Raw genomic sequence first — 20,537 nt, 5'->3', positions numbered from 1 at the left:
TATTCTGTATATATGAATGAGAATATTAATTATTCATTTACATTTTTATACAGAAGTACAAAGTGAAAGATTGTCAAAGCTCGAGCATTAATAAATAATAATACGGTGGGTTTTTTTCCAACACAGAGTGCCAAGAGACGTCTAACATCTCGCGATATTTCGGCCGCTGTGACGTCTTTCCTGCATTCGCTGATCCAATGGCATTTAGCCTAAAGCCAACAGCCACAGCACACACTGGGCTGCCATCAGCACAGCGGGCAGATTACAGAGTAATCCTGAAAGAAACTTCAAATTGCGGGGTTTTTTTTCCCAATACAAGCCCTTAGGGAGGATAACGTACACTTAAACATTGCCTTATTTTTTTCCCCACGGTGGTCTTGGCACAAAAAGCCCTCGGAGAAGGACAGGACTACAAAAGAACAAGTGACGTCGTTATAAAAGGAGACTTGGCTGAAATCCTTTAGACAACAAAGAAACGGCTTCTCAGAAATAAAGGAGGAATCCTCACTTATTCTCTTTAGTTATGAGTCATGTGGTCGTCGACGGTTCACACGGTCTAGATCAGCAGGTAGGCTATGAATATGTGTTTAAATATGTGTGAGCTTTGTAATCGCTTTGATCGGTTGGCTTTGACAAGCAGGCTATGTCTCAAAACCTAGTGAGCTGCCTTCCTAGACAGCACTCCTAGCATTGCGTTGCCTCAGAAATGCTGTCAAAGAAGGCACCTCAGTAGATGTTTAGACAGTCGCAGTTCCTCGTGTTATAATTTTTGTCTTTAATTAAAGATATACAGTTTAAGATATGTTTAGACTGAGTCATTTCTCATGTCCACATTTAGAGTTTAAAGTGTTGTTTAAAACACAGCCGACGCCTTTTCCTGTTTATCTGTTTAGTTTAGGCTTCGGCAGCCGGCATAACGTTACTAGAATCAACATCAGTATTAAACTTTTTAAACTGTCATCGTTACAGTTTCTATCAGGTTATGTAAAAGCGTTCAATTAGTTCGTCTTCTTACAAGTAACGTTAACTTAGTTTTTATTAAACTAACTCATGGAGAGGAAATCTATCGGAAATTTCAGTCTGCGGCCTGTTGTAACGTTACCATTCAACCTTTAAATTGTAGCAGCTATACGTTCGAATAATTTTTAGCTGCTACATGGAACAGGCTGATGATGGATTATGCATGTTTTATCTGTTTATCAATTTCTTTATCATCCACTATGACCAGTTCGAAGAGTCTCTGGTATAATGATCATAGGCTTTAGGCTTGACTAGGGCCGTGACGGCTTGCCAAACATTTGTGGCAGGCGCTTTTGAAATTTGATTAACCAATCTAATCCCAGCGGCTACGTTACGTTTGTGGTCGAAAATTAGTTTAAAGTGTCTAAAAGAATTTAGTTGGTTTTCTTTTATTTCAGTGGACAACTATAAATGACCGCGCAGACTGTTTTGATTTCATGTGACATTTTTATATGGCTGATGTAAACAGTCACGTGACCAGGGCCGTTTAAATACGCTTTACTCCTCTGAAAGATGATGTTTGTCAAAGCTCTTAAAGGGATAGTTCACCCAAAAAAGAAAATCCTGTCATCATTTATTCACCCTCATTTTGTCCCAAACCTGTATGAGTTTCTCTCTTCTGTTGAACACAAAATAAGATATTTTGAAGCATGTTGGCAACCAGACAGTTGATGGACCCCACTGACTTCCATAGTAGGAGAAGTAGGAGTTCCATAGTGGGGGTCCATCAACTGTATGTTTACCAACATTCTTCATAATATCATCTTTTGTGTTCATCAGAAGAAAGAAACTCACACAGGTTTGGGACAACATAAGGGTGAGAAAATGATGACAGAATTTTTTTTTTTTTTTTTTGGGTGAACTATCCCTTTAAGAGCTTTGACAAACATCATCTTTTTTAGTTGTTAAGATTGCTCAGTCTCACAGTTGCAAGGCATGTCAGTGGTCACAACTGTCTTATTTACTCTACCCAGATGTTGTTCTAAACTTATTTGACTTTCTTGTGGACACAAAAGGAGATGCTAAGTGGGTGTTGTTTTACATTGCATGGAAAAAAGATGCACTGAAAGTGAAAGGTGATTGAGGCCTAACATGTCCTTTTGTGTTCCATGGAGGGAAAAAGTCATACAGGTTGTCAATCTAGACAATTCCACGTTCTCTCATTTTAATTGAATAAACTCTTATGCTCAGTACTGTTTACATGGGTTGACATGGCCCTCTGCTTTTTCTGTCTTTTAGCTTGCTGTCTTAGACTTGAACTCAGCTGATGGACAGGGTGTTGGCACTGGTCGTAAGTGTGTTTTATCCCATTCAGTGCTTTTACAACATTTAGATTGAATGCCTGTGAAAAGCACAAACAGCCTTCTCATAGTTGTTCTCCTCTACTTTTTGTATTTGTACAATTTATTTCCCTAGTGTTCCTGAACTTTCATTGATAAATAAGTGGATGTCTTGTCTTTCAGGGCGTTACATTCCTCCTCATTTGAGAAACAAAGAAGTATCACAAAATGGTATGTTCTGCTTGTTTACTTTACATACAGTGGGTTGTTTTATTAAATGTTTGCAGATGCATGTCTGTTTGGCAAATATTTGTGAGTATAAATTTTTAAAGAGTTCTGGCCTTTTGAGTTGCTTTTTATTAATATTTTGTGGGTTCTTTAGTATTTTTTTTAAATGTCTGATTCACAACTCCTGTCATGTAAAAAAAAAATTGTCAAACAAAAACACTAGAGATGCACCAATTGCAATTTTCTTGGCCGATTCTGATTTAAAAAAAAATTAAAAAGGAATTGTAAGATTGACCTACCAATACCAATTTTTGCCGATTCAGATTTTTTTCAAAGAACTATAATTGACCACATAATATATGAACAAAAATCTACTTTACTTCCACGCAAAATTTTATTTTCTTAAAAAAACAGTAATAGAATAAGAGCAAATAAACAAATTTCAATCAACAGCACAGATAAATGCAATAAAATAGAGTTTTTCAGGTGGGTATACAGTATATTCGGGTATGGAATAATTGCGCAATTAAAGTAATCAAGTGTTTCGGAAAGACGTGAGACAAACCGGCCGGACCGGTCTGTAGTGATCATGTGGAAAATCAGCCGATTCCGGTCCCTGCCCAGTCGATTGGTCCTTCAGCTTGTTAGTAAGGGATGCTCAGATCGATCGGCCGCAGTGTTTTCCAACGTCATTTGAAAGTTCAACCAATGGAATCTGGATCTCTGGATGGACGATATGTTGAGACCAATCGTACATGTTTTACAGCCGGAGCGCACTTGTATCGGATTGATCGCTCAGATCGACAGGTCTTGATTTATCATGCGCCATAGAATAGGAGCACAGTGTTGGAAGATCATCATTATGTTAAGCATGAATAATAATAAAATAACTCCATAAATTGCTTAACTTTTTCTGGTGTTTTCTCAGCAGTGTTGTTACAGAAGAACCCCCAAACATAATCAATCTATTTTCTTCAAAATTTGGAAGGTTTTCTATCAAATGAGACCATGTACTTTATGATGGCTTTTTTTTTTTTTTTTTTGTAGAGTAACTAAAAGTAAGCCATTACTTCAAAATCATGTAAAATCATTAAAAATTCCTTCAGGGTATAAGGGGTTTAAAGTGACAGCCAACAGAGAGCTTTACATATTACTTATTTAAAGCTTAAATGATCTGTATCGGCCAATCATGATGACAAGAATCGGGAGTCGGTATCGGCTGCAAAAATCCTGATCGGAGCATCCCTATTGTTAGTATCACTGTAATATTTTTTGGGACTCTATTCAAAAAGTTTTTTGAGCCTTTCTTTTACATAAATCATTTTAGAGTATAATTTTCTCATTCCAATTGACACGAGCCACTCTCCATTTCATCACTTTAAAGAATGATTTGTAGATTCTCTTAGATCTTAAAATCAATGTTTTATAATCGGTTGTTGAGTTTCTTTCTACACTTTGACTTCATTTTTGTTTTTTTCACAGCAGGAAATGCTTATTCCTCTGGTAGACAGAGCGGTTATTCAGTGGCACCAGTACAGAGCTGTAAGTCTTGGTCAGGTTCTGCTGAAGGTGCTTTGCTTCCAAGAATGCATGAAAATTTAATTTTATGACTTCAGAGCCAGTACTTTGAGGGCAGAAACCAGTTCTCAGAGTGTGAACCTCACACTTTTTGAAACTGAAGGAGATGTTTTTGAGTCTGCAAAGCTTTGATCGCTTTGTCTCACTGGCACTGCTCCCTGTGATTATCCAGCAGCAGCAGTTGCTTGCATTCCTCTTTCTTCTGTTCAAATTGACTCTGAACAAATAGGAAAGAGGCTTGTATGCGATAGTGCACACACACTCCTTTGAATGCTTGTAATTATTTTGGCATCTTCTGACAATGTGAAACTGTTCCTGAAGTTTCTCCCAAACAGTATCCTCAGAGTTGGCATCCTGAGGGAAACCAAAGCTACAGGCATAACTATCCAACTGGATGGAATGACTTTAGGACTGGTAATTATTCAAAACAACCTGATTTGCTCTTGCGTTCCTCCCTTTGTGAAGGAATTGTTGTCTTTTAAGTGCCCTGTGCCTCTGCTTAGGTTCCCAGAGATATCCGTTCCAGGAGCTCTTGTTTTATCACGCCTACACTAGTGGCTGGCCAGACAGATGTGGTATATCTCTGTGCATGTGACATGTGCATTGTCCCTCTGTGCCCTCTGTGTCATCTGCACTTAACTAGACTCTGAGACTGAAATCTTTTCTCGAGATGTGTTCTGATGCTACATGTCAATAACATGCTTAATCGTGTGGCCATTCTATTTAAATACTAAAGCCCCGTTCACACCGCCTGCGACACGCAGAGACAAAGCGAAATCCCATTCATTTCAATGGAGCGCTGGCGACACGAGCGACAGTGACCATTGGCGACAGAATGTGGGCGTGTCAAGCGACGCAAGACGCGACAAAAGTAAAAAAAAAATCAACTATGCAAATGAGAAGTTATTTTTCGCGAGAGGCAACCAATAGGAAAAGACTTTCAGTGGAGCTCACGTCACCGTCTCAAGTGCAGGCAAGACAGAAGAGTTCGAGGGCGATTTCACTGTTTTATATGATTTGACTGTAACCACATACATGGATATAATACAAAAAAATGCAAGAAAAAGAAACTGTCGACAGTCTCTGAGTTTAATTCATACATTTATAGTTCAAATTTTATGATGCAAGTTTTGCACTGCTGCAGTTCATTTTACAGTTTCTCTTGCATTATGTTGACTATTATGGACAAGAAAATTTATTATTTTTCAAATTCAAATGACGTTTTTGTAATTTATGACAGTATGAGTGAGTTTAATTTGTTGATTGATCGTTAATCTAGTAAATTATTTAATCCACTGAACACTGCTGTGGTAATATAAAAACACTCTCCCAACAGCATACTGTTACTTTTAATTCTTTTGAGCCTAATTCCTAGTCAAATTAAAATGAAAAGTTGTATATATCACTTGTGATGGTATTTTGTATAGATATGGGCAGACGTGCTGAGCGACAGCACTACGCACGCCCACAAGCACCTCGCAGTACAGAGACTAGCGACATACAGCGAAGTCGCTGGCGGTGTGAACGGGGCTAAAGTGATGCTAATGTTAACATCTCTTAACTAAACTAAATTTGTTCACTCCAATTAGCTCAAGATCAACTGATCTGAGCTTTGACATGTTTCACTGCTGCCACGTCAATTGTTAGGTTTCATACTTGCCAAGAAACACCATGTTCTACCCCCCCCCAGTTTACATTTATTGGAAGACTATGTAGGCAAAAAAAAATTTGCTTAAGGGGTTTGTTGTTTACTTTGCCTTCTGTTGCATTTACTGCCTGACACACAGGCTATTTTTGTTGATTCCTCATATGTTTGACGTTATTCCTTGGCTTCCTGATTAGCAAGTAGTTCAGCAGTGATTCGGTCTTTGAAAGCTTTGTAAAGTAAATTTTGAATGATGTTTGGTTGTGTAGTATAACCACATCTGAGGCAGTTAGATATGCAAATGATTTGTTTTTGGACTTTTTGTAGACTGGAGTAACGAAGAGTGTGTATGCATGTGCGCAGTCCTGGCTAATTTCTGTGTGCGTTTCACTTGCAGCCACAGACGGAAATGAGGACGCAGCCAGTGTTATCAGCTGGGCTGATTGCTGTGGTAAATTAGAGCATTTGACGGTGACATCATGGCTTGGCCTGCTTTTGCCGGTTTCTGGACAGAAAATTGTCACCCATTTATGTGGTGATTCATTCCTATAGACTCTAGCGCTTGTAATATTTTTCTTTTTGTGGTTACAACCTTTTTTGATAAAGTACATTGCATTATAAAAGGTCATATGATGTGTTTTTTGGAGTGTGTGTGCTCTTTGTTCCTTAAACTGGATTTTTCTCAGAAAGGAATAGCTGGGTGTGTCACTAGGTTGTCCTAGCAGGTTAATTTTTGATTCATATGGTTTTGTAAACACCAGGAGTGCCAGTTCTGCTCAAATATGCATATTGTGTTCTGTGTTCTTGATCTGGTTTTTTTTTTTTTTTGAGAAGTGCCATGATCCTGTTTGTCTGGTTCACTCAACTGACTTGAATTGTTCTATTTGCTGCCGTAAGAGCAAATTGCTTAATGGCTTTTTCACATCTGCCACTCACTCAACCATCACTGAGAACCAGTCTTGGCTTTGAGCTAAGCTATAAATTAGAGCCATTTCCTCAAAATCCTGATGTTCTCTACCAAGCGTTCTGCACAAGTGCTGAAAAGTGAAGCCAAAGCGTCTTGATCGGCCCCCCTTTGGCTGGTCCCAGTATAGCTCATAAAGCCCGCCTCCCCATGAAGTCTAATGAACACGATGGAAACTAAACAATCAAATTACACTTCAAATAAAAAAAAAATTCAAAGATGGTTTCTGTCATTTTAGGTAATTTTTATCGCGCTGATTTTAGCTTAAGTGTTCGTGTTTTTTTTTATTTTATTTTTTTTATTTGATGCTATAAAAATGGGAATGTGACGTCATGATTGACAGCTGTGATTGACCTCTTTAAACGAAGTAGTCATCAAGGCACCAATAGACTTTTTGGGGGATTTTCGGGATGAGATTGGAGCTTCAACTTTAATTTTTACATGTCCATAACTGTTTATTTCACTCAGTAAACTTTGTACTAACAGTTTCTGCGGGAGTGAGGGCGGGACCTTGATATCGCAGCTTTACTTCTGGTTCACTACTGCGCAGACTCGAGTCCCGCGATCACTACTGCGCAGAAGCAGGTCCCAAATTTGCGCAAGATGTCAGCGCCATATTAGGACTCTGGCGGCTTCACTTTTCACCAATGGAAGAGAGTGAAGGGTAGTCGTCCATCTTTTTTTACAGTCTGTTCTCTACCTGCCTGTCACTTTTTTTTATAGATTCTCCAGGATGGGATGGCGGTCATAGCAATGGTTTCGTCAATGGGTACCATGATGGTCGTATAAATGGGACTGCAAACTTTGCCCGTGGACTTCCTCGCAATGACAGAGGAGGACGTGGTAGCTTCCGTGGAAGCAGGAACGGTGGATCCTTCAACCAGCCAATGCATAACGCAGGTGAGAGTTTTACAAGTCTTATAAATGATAAAAGAGACATTGAAGGGTACGTTTACATGACTACAATGTATTAAAAAATGAAAAGTTGATTCCTTTTTCATGTACAGATGTCCAAACTATCCCCATTCACATGGATCTGTGAAAATGATTAAAACGCTGTGTTATGCATGCCAGAGTTGATGTCATTTTGTAAAGAAACACTATGTGCCTATAGACTGAGCATGTAATACACACACGCATGAGGCCACCTTTTTCAAAAACTGACGTTTTTGTAGTTTACACTGAGGCGATAAGTGTCGTTTTCAAAAACTTGCACTTTGAAACCAGTTAAAGGTTTTTGTTTTCAGGCCACTAAAACGCTGTTGTCATACAAATGAACGTTTTCTGTTTTAGTTGAAAACTGTGGCCCCTTGCGAGTTGTACACATTTTAATCATCTAACATGATGAAATTGTAGGTTATGGCACTTATGAGAACAAAGATGGAGGGTGGAACGCAGTGGTGAACAGAGATGCCTACACTAGCTTTGGTGGGCGTTCTGACAGAGGAAAGTCTGCGTTCTTCAATGATAGAGGAGCTGGCTCAAGAGGAAGGTGAGTAAAGATGCAGTACTGTAACAAGGTTGTTTTAGATGCCATTCTTGACACGAATTTCAATATCTCATCTCATCTAAAACTAATACTAGCCTAACTAATATAATTAAAAAGTTCTCAAATTCCCAACTGTTGGGACATAAAGACATAATGTTAATGCTTTACTTAAGACATAAAGGACTGTGTTTTGAGTATCCTTGCCAAGATGGACATTTTGCCATGTTTTTCTGTGCATTTGAACATTTATGCTCAAAGCGCCAAAAAAAGAACTAAATGTAGCTCTGTGCACACGCTTCGGGTGTGGGTGTGCACTGACACCATTTGCTTGACGGCCTGCTAGTGCCAAATTGCACATGCAAATGCTAAACTTTGATGATGGCACTGCACTGCAATGTAACATGAGTGTAACTGCGATAGAGGTGATGATCCAAAATAATCCACCGGTTTATTGTCTGTTTTATCGCCCATCGTTTCTACAAAGGTCACCATAAATTGCTGCACCCATGCTACAGATGTGAATGATGCCTCAAGTTGTGTGGTTTGAGTTATGAGATATGCACTTCTATTAATTGGCTGTTACTTTTTTTAAGCAATTGGATGATAAAATAAGCTTTTTAATGCAAAGTGCTCAGAAGAAATCTTGTAATAAATGCACTAAATTTTACATGATTTATACTGTGCTGCGGTGTTTTTAATTACAAAAAAAATCTTGGCAGGTATGAGCGTGGTGGCTTTGGAGGAGGAACAGGAGGGAACAGTCGTTGGGTTGAAGAGTCCAGAGATGAAGAGGACTGGTCAAAGCCAATGCCCCCCAACGATCGTCTGGAAAAGTAAGTGGCCCACTGCTAAGCGCACTGTCTTGTTTCCTGAGAGAGTCCATCTGTCGTTGTGATTTAAGCCATTGTTTTGTCTTCTGTGTCCCCTTGAACAACAGTGAGCTGTTCTCTGCGAGCAACACAGGGATTAACTTTGAGAAGTATGATGACATTCCTGTGGAGGCCACTGGATCAAACTCTCCTGGGCACATTGAGAGTGTAAGCCTAATAATTATAGTGCCTTGTAGAATCAAGTGCCCAACTAAGGCCATCCTTAAAAATATTCTTGTTTGCCGTAACCCGACCGACCCTGTCAATTTAGGTCCGACCCAATTAAAAAAAAATTTTTCCCTTTTAGTCCGACCGACTTGCCGATTGTAAACTTGCGTTAAGACCGACCGATTTTTTTTTTTTTTTTTTTTTTTTTTACTCTTCAAACAACTAATACAAATGCAATAAAATGATATTAATTAGCCTATATTTTATTGTGAATAAATAGGCCTACAAACGTATTCTTTTAAATAAAAACCCGTGGCGTCATCTATGATTATAAGGGCTGTAGGCCTACAGGCTGTATGCGGAATGAAACCAAAATCGCAGTGTTTTAATAATTCTATGAATTACACTGCGCAAACCAAAAGTATAGGCTAATATACCCACCGGATGAAGAGGGGTCGGCTCTCCACAGAACATAATATATTCATTTTATTTTATTTTTCGTGTTCGCATTTATGAGGAAGAAACAATGTGGACGTGACCGCTCTGAAAGCGGCAGCTGCGGCACTAGGCTACAATTAAAACTTCACAGAGATCTCAAACAGGCATTTAAAACACCAAATATTAAGAATGGGCATATCAAGCAAAATAATATTCGATGATTGATCGAAAATTGTATCTCTCCCCCCACATGCTCACCGGCAACGCTCCGACATTAAATTTCTCTGTAGGCTACTGTAGGCTAATATGCCTATGTGTTGTAGCCCGCAGTCATTAAAAAACGATTTAGTTTCATATTCATGTTTAAATAAAATAATATATATTTTTTTTAAATTTCATGTTGATTATATGAAAAATGAAAAGCATGAATAAGATAAGATGATCCCGAAAATATCGGAAGACAAATGGAGTGGACAGACATGATTTTGACCACTTCATTAAGTTTGTTTTTGTAGAAAGTCTGTCTTTAAAGTGAATTTCGTTATGTATTAATTGTATCTTAATTTGAATCAATGTTTCATCGACCAATTTCCTGTATTTAATAAATAAGAGGTAGGCTAAATAAGGCAATATAATCAGGACACGGAGTCGCCGGCGCGTGAACTGGAGCTGGTCTCTTAAATGAACCGAAACTCAGCGTATAAGCTACTTGCCTCACAGAACTGAGACATATATATATATATATATATATATATATATATATATATATATATATATATATATATATATATAGGCCTATATATAAAAAGCATGAAATGTACACTTTTAAACAAAACAATTCAAAACGAAAGAAAACGGACTGTTCTCTGCTTATGTAATGAAATGTGCATTTCTCTCTGGCGCTTTCACTATGCGAAGATCGCGTCAGCATCGTCAACTTCATCTTTGACACAGAAAACACTTGTTTATTAATAAACAATTGAAATGTCTCCTTGATATATTTCACATTAATAATCATTACTTTCCCCAGTTCTGACAGCTTTTAGGTGCGTTATTGGCAGCGCACCCACATGTTACATGAATATACTATTACCGCTATAATATTATTCTTTGGTGTTCAGTTTATACAGGTTTTCTAAATGTTATTTAAATATATACTATAACTTGGCACGAAGTTCTGGAAAACTGTCAGTGAAGTCCCGATATGCAAATTTGACCAAAAATTTACTCTTTTTTTTTTTACATTGAATCTCGAAAAAAATAAAATAGACCGACCTACCGACCTTTTTTTTTTTTTTTTTTTTCTGTTACGGCAAACCAAAATATTTTTAAGGATGGCCTAAAACAGCGAAAGAAACTGGCAGCTGATGTGTTTTTGGATAATTTCTGTTAATCTTTTCAGTTCCATGATGTGGACATGGGCGAGATCATAATGGGAAATATCAACTTGAGCCGCTACACACGCCCTACTCCTGTTCAAAAGTATGCAATTCCCATCATCAAGGCCAAGAGGGACCTGATGGCCTGTGCACAAACAGGTGGGTCATTAGACAGTGGGTCATTAGACAGTGGGCCACCGTGTCAGTCTGCTGTGGGAAAATAGTTTAAAATTGCATCCCAGTTGAGCTGTAACTGCAAACTATATTTGCAATTATGTGATGAAAAAATAAAACTAAGTAAACAGGACATTACTTTTTTATTATTTTTGTTTTGCACCGTTCGGCAATGCAAATAGCTTTAGTTGGACTTAGGGCTGGGTACCGAGTTCGATACTTTTTAGGTACCGACCGAATTGCCTCGATACTATCGAGTATCGAAAAATGACTTCTTGTTCGGTACCAGATTTCGATACCTAAGGGGTTAACTCGTCAACATCAGTGCTCAAACAAATACATATGAAATGCACAACGACACACCTAAAGTCGCTCACGCACATACACGCAAACTCTACACACACGAGACGCGCGGAACTCTCCACGCACATACTCATATGAGACGCGAGCACACACACACACACACAAACTCGTGCACATACTCAATGAGACGCGAGCACACACACAAACTCTCCGCGCACATACTCATATGAGACGCGAGCAAACACACACACACACACACACACACACACACACACTACCCTAAAGATGTGGAAAAGCGATCAAAAGTGTGGCTACATTTCTCCAGGCTCGATGCCAACAGCGCGCGATGCAGTATTTGCGGTAAAATAATTGCTGCAAAGACCGGTACCACGACAGATATGTGGAAGACCTTGACAGTGCACGGAGTAAACATATGAGCAGAAAGTTGCTCCGTCTTCGATGCTCCACAATGTTACAAGTTTTACTGTATTTTTGATCAAACAAATTCAGCTTTGGTGAGCATGAGCTCTTTATAAAAAAAAAGTGTTCCTTTGTGCACTGGCTAAGGAGCATGAGTCAAACTGAAAAAATAAAACCACAGTTTTTCTGAGGTAATGTGTTATGTAATCTTGTTAAAATGGATTTCATAAAATTGGTATCGAAAAAAGTATCGTTCAGGAACAGGTATCGAAATCAAGGTATCGGTATTGGTATCGAATTTTTTTTTAACGATACCCAGCCCTAGTTGGACTTGCCAGAAACAGCAAAGACTGCTGATACTGCGTTGTGTGTCATTTACATAATGTAAACACTGACCCATTGTTTAAGTGAACACTTTTCTGGTTGACTTGAGTATGAGAAAGGCTTAGTGTGAGCCTAAGTTCATGCCGCTGTATACAGTTGCATTCATGGATTTGTCATTGAACTTTTGAAAAACATTTAATTATTCATTCAGAGTCCAAAAAGTGCCAAATGCAGTTACTCACCACGGCATTTCATATTTGTATTGCTTTGATTTGAGTCACTCATGTCAACTTGCGCATCTTCTAAAACTTTTACCTAACAACATTTACCTTCTAGGATTGGTCCCTTTTACGTGAGGGTTAAGGCAAGCTCAAACTACACGTCTTTTGGCTTGATTTTGCCGTCGTAGACAGATTTCTAAGGTCTGTGACAACCCCCGGATCGCGGCCAAATCGATGCTTGTTAAAGGGTTAGTTCCCCCAAAAATGAAAATTCTGTCAGTAATTACTCCAGTTTACGCAGAACATAGACTCACTATTGGCCAGCATCACACATGTGACCAGCGTCGGCCAATGGTGAGCCTACTTTCTTACGTAGGTAGAACCCAGAAGCGATGCACTGTTTACACTACGTCAACAGCGTAGGAGAAAGACAAGGAAGGGAAGAGATTGTTGAATAAAGTCGTTATTTGTTTTGTGCACAAAGTATTCTTGTCGCTTGATAAACTTAGTTGAGCCACTGTAGTCACTTGGACTCTTGTAACGATGTCTTTAGTAACTTTCTGGGCCGGCAGACGAAATTACATAGCAAATGTCTTGTAGTTTGTGCACCTCGTCAGCATTGTGTTTAGTATGAACGCTGCTATGACAAGACTACGACAGATGACAAGAAAACTTGTGTAGTGTGAGCACCACAGCAATTCAGGTAGTCTTACAGTTCTGTAGTGTGAGCTTGCCCTTAGATGAGCACTTCCTTTCTGAGCAGGCTGGGCTTGGTCAGAATAAACTGCAATGTTGACCAGGTTGTGCAAAGTGTGGTTTTAGCTGCCCTGTCAGGATGAAACCACAGTGTGCAGCTGTTTTAAAGTGTGCTTTGTGTGTGTGCGCGCGTGCTCCTTTCACTCAGGCTCTGGGAAGACTGCAGCCTTTCTGCTTCCTGTTCTTAGTCAGATCTACAGTGATGGACCTGGAGAGGCACTGCAGGCCACCAAAGCCAGTGCCCAGGTTATTATACAGATCCATTTTAACATCTCTTTACTGGCCTAAAGTTGTGCAAAGAGTCTTGTGAGGGGAAAGAAGTTCTGCTTCTGTGACTAATACATTTTGTTTTGGTCCTCCTTAAGCAGGAGAATGGAAAGTACGTCCGTCGTAAGCAGTTTCCCATCTCTCTAGTCCTGGCTCCAACCAGAGAACTTGCTCTTCAGATTTATGATGAGGCCAGAAAGGTATATCTTGCTAGAGAACCAATTACAGGTTCACAAATGTTGGTTCAATTTAAAGCTTGTCTCCCAACAATTTTTGTTCTCATCTTCTGCAGTTCGCTTACCGCTCCCGAGTGCGTCCGTGTGTAGTTTACGGAGGCGCAGATATAGGCCAGCAGATCCGCGATTTGGAAAGAGGCTGTCACCTGCTAGTGGCGACACCTGGTCGTCTGGTAGACATGATGGAGCGAGGCAAGATTGGCATGGACTACTGCAAGTAAGTGTAGCACAGAAAGGATCTAGGCTTATAGCGGAAGGATTGTAGGTTGTTTTTAACCTCCAATACATCTTGGTTCTGAAAAATAATTAGATATGTTTTGTGTAGATATCTGGTGTTGGATGAGGCAGACAGAATGCTCGATATGGGTTTCGAACCCCAGATCAGACGTATCGTGGAGCAGGACACCATGCCTCCAAAAGGTGCTCGTCAGACCATGATGTTCAGTGCCACCTTCCCGAAAGAGATCCAGGTATGCATGCATTTAATTTGACACTTGCCAGCAAGACTCACTAGGAACCTCGATATTAATAAGGAACTCTTTGTATCTGTACCTTTTTATGTATAGATTCTGGCCCGTGACTTTCTGGAGGAGTACATTTTCCTGGCTGTGGGCCGTGTGGGCTCCACCTCAGAGAACATCACCCAGAAGGTGGTTTGGGTGGAAGAGAATGACAAGCGCTCCTTCCTCCTTGACCTGCTCAATGCCACAGGTGAGATGCCTTTCCTTGTTCACGGTTTTACAATGTCATCGGGTGTTTGTTGTAAGAATAACAGACTTGGTCAAGCTCTGTTTGAGAACAGATGGTATACGTTGGTGTACATATTTTATTGTATTGTAGCAGAACATTTTTAGAAATATTATTGTTATTTGAGTGGAATTGGAGAGTCAGGTAAGAAGTTTTTTTTTTTTTCCACATGTCTCTTTTTGAAGTGACTTAAGTGCCGCAGAAGAGATGAAGATTTTCTGTTGTGCTAGTAAACCTTTAGATTCAGTGACTGGCTCTTGGTCAAGCGCCCATGTAGATCCATAGCAACACAGTACTGAGACACCAGTGCTTTTAGATAAGTCTGGTTGGTCATTGTTACCATGCCAACATTATCTAAGCAAGGACTGGAGCAGAAGGCTTGGTTAGTATGCAATACAATACAATGTTTATTTATAAAGCACAATTTAAAAACAACTGAAGTTGACCAAAGTGCTGAAAAAAAAAAAAAAAATGCTCTAAGAATAAAACACAAGCTGTAACAACAAGTCAAGATATATTAAACACCAAAGAAAATAAATGAGTCTTAAGAGTAGACTTAAAAGTAGATAAAGTTGGGGCATTTCTGATATGAACTGGGAGACTATTCCATAGGTTAGGGCCGATGACAGAAAAGGCACGATCACCTCTATTTTTAAGTCTTGTCCTGGGAACTTGCAATAGTCCTGAATTAGCGGATCTAAGTGACCTTGACTGAGCGTAGGGATGTTGCAGATCTGATCAATCTTAAAGGGAGGGAAAGAAGTCTCACAGCGAGACACTTTTAATGCTCTACAATCTCTTCCTTGCGTGCTAATGGGAGTCATGCCGAAACTTGACTACAGTAGAGATACAAACTGGCTGAAATTGCATTGAATTCAGAAAATTAGGGTCACAAACACACACATACACTACTGCCTTCTGCAGATGCTTTTATTCAAAGCTTTTATTACCCTGCAGGCAAGGATTCTCTCACACTGGTGTTTGTAGAAACTAAGAAGGGTGCAGACGCTCTTGAGGACTTCCTGTACCATGAGGGTTATGCCTGCACCAGTATCCATGGTGATCGCTCTCAGCGTGATCGTGAGGAAGCGCTCCAGCAGTTCCGTTCTGGGCGTTGCCCAATCATGGTTGCCACTGCTGTGAGTAGAGTCTGTGAGTTCACCAGAAGCCTGTGGTTTTCCTTGCGCTTGTTTGAGTGATTGTATTCTTGTCTTGATAGGTGGCTGCCCGTGGCCTGGACATCTCCAATGTAAAACACGTCATCAATTTTGACTTGCCCAGTGACATTGAGGAATACGTCCACCGCATTGGTCGTACAGGCCGTGTGGGAAACCTTGGTGAGTTTTGCAGTTTATAGAAATAACTTGCATGCATCTTATTTTTGCCAGAACATCTGTTTGAATTATTGATATATCTTCAGGGCTGGCCACATCATTCTACAATGATAAGAACAGCAACATCACTAAGGATCTGCTGGACATCCTGGTGGAGGCCAAACAGGAGGTGCCTTCCTGGCTTGAGAACCTAGCCTACGAGCACCAGCACAAGAGCACCAACCGTGGACGACCCAAGAGGTACGGAAACATCCAGCTTTCCAAACCTCCCATTTGGATTTGTTTATTTTCCAGGCTTATGACATGTTGCTCTTCTTCTCCAGGTTCTCTGGTGGCTTTGGAGCCAGGGATTACCGCCAGATGCCTGGGGGTGGCAACACTTTCGGGAACCGTGGTGCTCGCAACGCTGGTGTCCATGGAGGGAACAGAGGTTTTGGAGGCAATAAGGGTTAGTTTAATTTTTAGTTTAAGCCTAAATTTAATCCTGTTTGTCAAGTCAACACTTAAAGGTTTATTTAGTTAACATTGATTCAAGCGTTAGGAATGGCCTAACAATTAAATCTTTTACCACATTTATGAATTTTGTAAACATTATTTACTTCTATATTGATTAAATTATTTTAAAAGTGAATTTTATCACTGTTCATTAACTCGTCTTTGCGTAATACATTAACCTTTTATTATTTATAAATAGATTAAAAATAAACTCTAACAAACTAACAATGGACAATATTTCTACAGTGTTTATTAATGTAAAGTGTACATTTTAATGTGGGATATTTGTTATATAATTGAATTATTAAAAGCAGTCCTGAAATCATTGTCTGTTTTAGGTGGCTTTGGGAGCTTCGGCGGTGACAGCTACGGGGGCAACTATGGAAACTATGGTGGAAGCTTTGCCCAGGTGGACTGGTGGGGCAACTAAAAATATGCCAAACTAGAGCCGAACAGATACCACATGTTATCATAGCCAGACTCTACCCCTTGTGTAGCTTTATGAACTCGGTACATTACACGCTGTGATTCTCTGCCCACATCCTAAAGGGAGTTGATCTGTGGCAAAACCGGTGCAGAATATTAAGGATGCCCACTTGTGTATTTGATCTATTACAGCACCTAGGTTTTTGACTTTTCTTTTTTTTTCTTTTCTTTATCTTTTCAGAAAAAAAAAGAGGATCATTTGTATGTGAATGTACTGTGCCTTTTTGAATATAGACAGGAATTTAGTTTTGTTAATTTCGAGTGAACTTGGCCAAGAGCTTAACTTTTGTTTTGTTTTTTGCTGTAAAGACGTTTGAAAGCTTGTACTTAATCAAACCTTGGCAATTACTGGGATAGTGTGACTCGATGAGTCGCTGTTTCCATTTGAACTTCAAATTATCACTGATATCATGAAGCCAACAATACAAGCCACTAAGTAAAGCACCATCACAGGCACTTTGCAGACGTTTGAACCGCTCTGTGAAGCGACTGTGTCACAAGGGACAAATCAGTCTGACTTACTTTTTGTTTTGCTCACTCTATCCTGGAGAGACACCTATTTAGGGATATGGTTGTCTTGAAAAGGCCATTCCAGTTGTGATATTCATGACGAAATATTGGAAACACTCAGTGTTTGAAAACTCAAAATGCAGGAACTTCTTAATCCACTTGTTTTAATTGACTTGACAGTGTTATGGCAGCTAGTAAGAACCATATGCTAGCCACTCTAAGTGGGCAGCATTTTTTGTTAAGTACTACTTTTTTTTTTCTTTTTTTTCTTGAAACATTTTAGAGAAGCAGATGTGATTTTATTGAAAAACTCTAAGGTTTTTTGGTAAAATGTTTCTTTACAAATGTCAGCAAAACAAAAAATGCCTGCCATCCTGAAAGAGAAGTTCAAATGGCTACAAACTGACCACAGAACCAAAGCGGCCGTGCCTTTGGAACATGACCGCTTTGGTCATCTACGCATGCTAGTGTTTTGTTTTTTGGTCAAGGAGAGAAGACTAATGAATTGTTGCAGGCTTTCTTTTAATACAAACGTCCTCTTTTCAAGCTGTGCAGCAGGCATGGCTCCCTTTTTCGTAGGTAGAGGAAGCGTGAGGGTTCATTTTGAGGCATTGACAGATCCTAACCGGGAGTTTGTTTGCGTTGGGCCTGACGCAAGTGCAGATAGGCAGGCCACCATTTTAGCTTATGTCTGGTCCCACGGTTCTTTGCGGGAACTGGACACCAGGTATGTGAATGCTGTCAGCTCCTGAAATTCATCTGGTTAGTTGTGAACTAAACCACTGGCTGAGGAGCCAGTTAGCAGCTTCTTTTCTTGAAAAGGAAGGAAGCGGTCGAGCGGAGGAGAAAAAGGCATTTATCGCAAGTGCAATAGATATTCTTCTCAAGTGAGTTGTGCCTTGACTTTCTTTTTTTATTTTTTAACTGATGAATTCATCAGATGCACTGACAGTATTGAGAACTTCAAGTTGAATGGTGCTACTTTAGTTAGGTCTAGGCCCGTGTACGTTGTGCCCATCAAGTTTTACAAAGTTCTTTTATTGCACATTTCGAGTTTTATATACGTGTCTTGAGTGCATGTCCTCAAGCTTCCAAATATTGTGTCAGGAGAGTGGAGATACGCAGCTTGTTTACAAAATGGGAAGGGTTCTCACTATTTACCAGGATTTATTTGGGACCAGGGCGATCAGCAGTGGGGAATTTAGCTATTTGCACACAGATTTCTAGATTCTACTTTTGCTGCTAGTTTTGTGTAATTTATTAAGCATTTTTTGAGAAATATTTATTTTTATAAGCCTCAAAGTGATTCTTTGAAAGTTTCAAGAAACTTGACCAAAAGACAATACCTAAACACTGGCACTTGAATGTTGAATGTCACCTGTATGCGTGAAAAATTTCTATATTTCGGGGTAGCGTGAGCTTTTTAATGTTTCAGACATAATGTACTCGGTCAGATTCCACAGCTGTTAAAGGCCTAACGGCAACATGTCGCTATGGAATTACCAATTGGCTTTCAAAATTGGAAACAGTGAAAAAACATGCCAAGGTTTGGAATCAAAAGTCGTAAAAAAAAAAAACTAAAAAAAAAAAATTAAAAAAAGTATCAGTGCAAAAAGTGTCCAGATTCTCCAAATGTGTGCTTTTTTTCTGTCCAACAGATTGGCATTTGTTCTGTTGAAGTTATGTTTCTGTCAATGTCTGGCACATGGCAACCTTGAACACGTGGTTGATCTCTATTGTATTTACATATATGGTGACTCTGGTATTAGTCCACTCAGGAGAAGCTGCAAGTGTCCACACTAGCAATAAGTCTTAATGTGTATTGGCCCTTCTTTCAGATGGAAATAGGAGAATAGTTCACTCCCTGAGAGGACACCAGAGCTCCTTAGATTTAGTATTTGCTTTGTCGTAGCTTCTAGGCTCTGCACTGCATGAGACGACTCGGCTGTGCGTTTATTGTATGATTTTACCAAAATAAAAGTTTCTGATGCAAATTCCTTACAAATCAAGCATGGCTTCTTAAGTGTTTGATGTTGCAGAAATTGGGTTAGCACTATATTCTTATTTTGAACTCATTGGAGTTAGCTCATGCTAGTTTTTTTACAAATAGAAAATTCCTCCTTAGTGTCCCTTGTCTTATTTCCTCTACTCTCATTGGTTATGCTCATGTGGCTGGTACCTGATGTTTCAAGTGTTGAAGCATTCTGACCCTCGGTCTGAAATGATCAGTTTTTAAGGGGCGGCTCCTTTAAGGATTGTCAGAAACGGCTGCTGTTATATGATTGGCTAACGTCATTGCACAGGGAACAGTATCAACACCCACTTGCTATTGCACGCGAGTAAGTGCTATCCGTGTCATTACACTGTGCCTCATTTACAAAACAAAATGCTCCGAACAAACATAATCCTCCGACATGATCCAGGATGCCATTAAAATAAACCATCTACTTGTTTCCTGGGATCCTTCTGAAGTCTGTACAGGGACGACCTGTTTAAAAGGATAGTTCACCCAAAAATTTGAAAAGTGTCATTACTCACCCTCATGTCGTTCCAAACCTGTAAGACTATAAGCCTGAATTAAATTAAATCATATAAAGCGATCATGTCTCTTCAGGAATTTTGGACTAAACGTATAGTTGAATATATAATGCAGCAGGGGAATATGGGTCCTGATAATGCCAAATGTCTGATTTTACCAGTAAGAACGGGCCTACATTATTTTAAATGCATGTAGTCAGTGACAGAGTGCAAGCATGATCTTTGACACATGAATATTTTTCTTCTGGTGTCACTATTGCCCTGTGCACTGGGGACCAAGTAAAAACCTATTCAAGTCCACCTCGTAATACCAAATTTAGCATTTTAATCAGTTAATTACTGTATATGTTTTAACGGTAATTATTATAATTTTTTTATAAAATTATAAAAATAAATAATTTGGACAATTCAAGTGATTTAGTGGACTAATATTACTACACAGTCTTAAAATGACCAGGTCTAAATATATGCATATTGATGAATTGCCATTGTATAAAACAATGTAAGATTTCTCACAAATTATTACATTTTGCCCCAAAATGGTAGGTGGTAGTTGTATAGTAGTGCGACGCTTCAGGGAAAATAGCCAGTGTCTCTACTAATGATGTCATAAACTTAGCATTTATAAAATCAAATGTTGTTTCAGTGTTAAATATTCCAAATATTAC

At 39.3% G+C, this 20,537-nt stretch overlaps 1 protein-coding gene across 7 annotated transcripts; it reads left to right on the top strand.

Annotated features, from left to right (window-relative positions):
• Window positions 1–196: 196 nt before the first annotated feature.
• On the top strand, window positions 197–19,336 carry ddx3xa (DEAD-box helicase 3 X-linked a). 7 transcript variants are annotated; one of them, XM_084422141.1, is made up of 21 exons: window positions 221–568; window positions 2,260–2,311; window positions 2,484–2,531; window positions 4,011–4,070; window positions 4,428–4,520; window positions 4,610–4,681; window positions 7,439–7,615; window positions 8,072–8,207; window positions 8,924–9,037; window positions 9,142–9,241; window positions 11,082–11,217; window positions 13,405–13,502; window positions 13,625–13,723; window positions 13,816–13,976; window positions 14,085–14,229; window positions 14,326–14,470; window positions 15,464–15,645; window positions 15,726–15,843; window positions 15,927–16,080; window positions 16,164–16,288; window positions 16,674–19,325. In XM_084422141.1, the coding sequence occupies exons 1-21, from the start codon at window positions 524–526 to the stop codon at window positions 16,763–16,765; spliced, it is 2,352 nt and encodes a 783-aa protein (XP_084278267.1). In that variant the 5' UTR covers window positions 221–523; the 3' UTR covers window positions 16,766–19,325. The 7 variants fall into 7 exon arrangements, with proteins under 7 accessions (XP_084278266.1, XP_084278267.1, XP_084278264.1 ...); XM_084422138.1 differs by lacking the exons at window positions 4,428–4,520; window positions 4,610–4,681 and having other exon boundaries at window positions 4,014–4,070; window positions 16,674–19,336; XM_084422137.1 differs by lacking the exons at window positions 4,428–4,520; window positions 4,610–4,681 and having other exon boundaries at window positions 4,014–4,070; window positions 13,622–13,723; window positions 16,674–19,336.
• The last annotated feature ends 1,201 nt before the right edge of the window (window positions 19,337–20,537 follow it).

The sequence above is a fragment of the Rutilus rutilus genome (genome assembly GCF_951802725.1).
Source record: "Rutilus rutilus genome assembly, chromosome: 10".
Lineage (NCBI taxonomy): Eukaryota > Metazoa > Chordata > Actinopteri > Cypriniformes > Leuciscidae > Rutilus > Rutilus rutilus.
The sequence above is the reverse complement of the archived record's forward strand: the minus strand, read 5'-3'. Positions and strand labels throughout refer to the sequence as shown.

What these genes read in the sequence shown, in the direction of transcription:
- ddx3xa (XM_084422141.1), top strand. Translation starts at nt 524, where the DNA reads ATGAGTCATGTGGTCGTCGACGGTTCACACGGTCTAGATCAGCAG. An exon ending in CACACGGTCTAGATCAGCAG is followed by an intron (nt 569 to 2,259) that starts GTAGGCTATGAA and finishes TCTGTCTTTTAG; the next exon opens with CTTGCTGTCTTAGACTTGAA. An exon ending in CCAGCCAATGCATAACGCAG is followed by an intron (nt 7,616 to 8,071) that starts GTGAGAGTTTTA and finishes ATGAAATTGTAG; the next exon opens with GTTATGGCACTTATGAGAAC.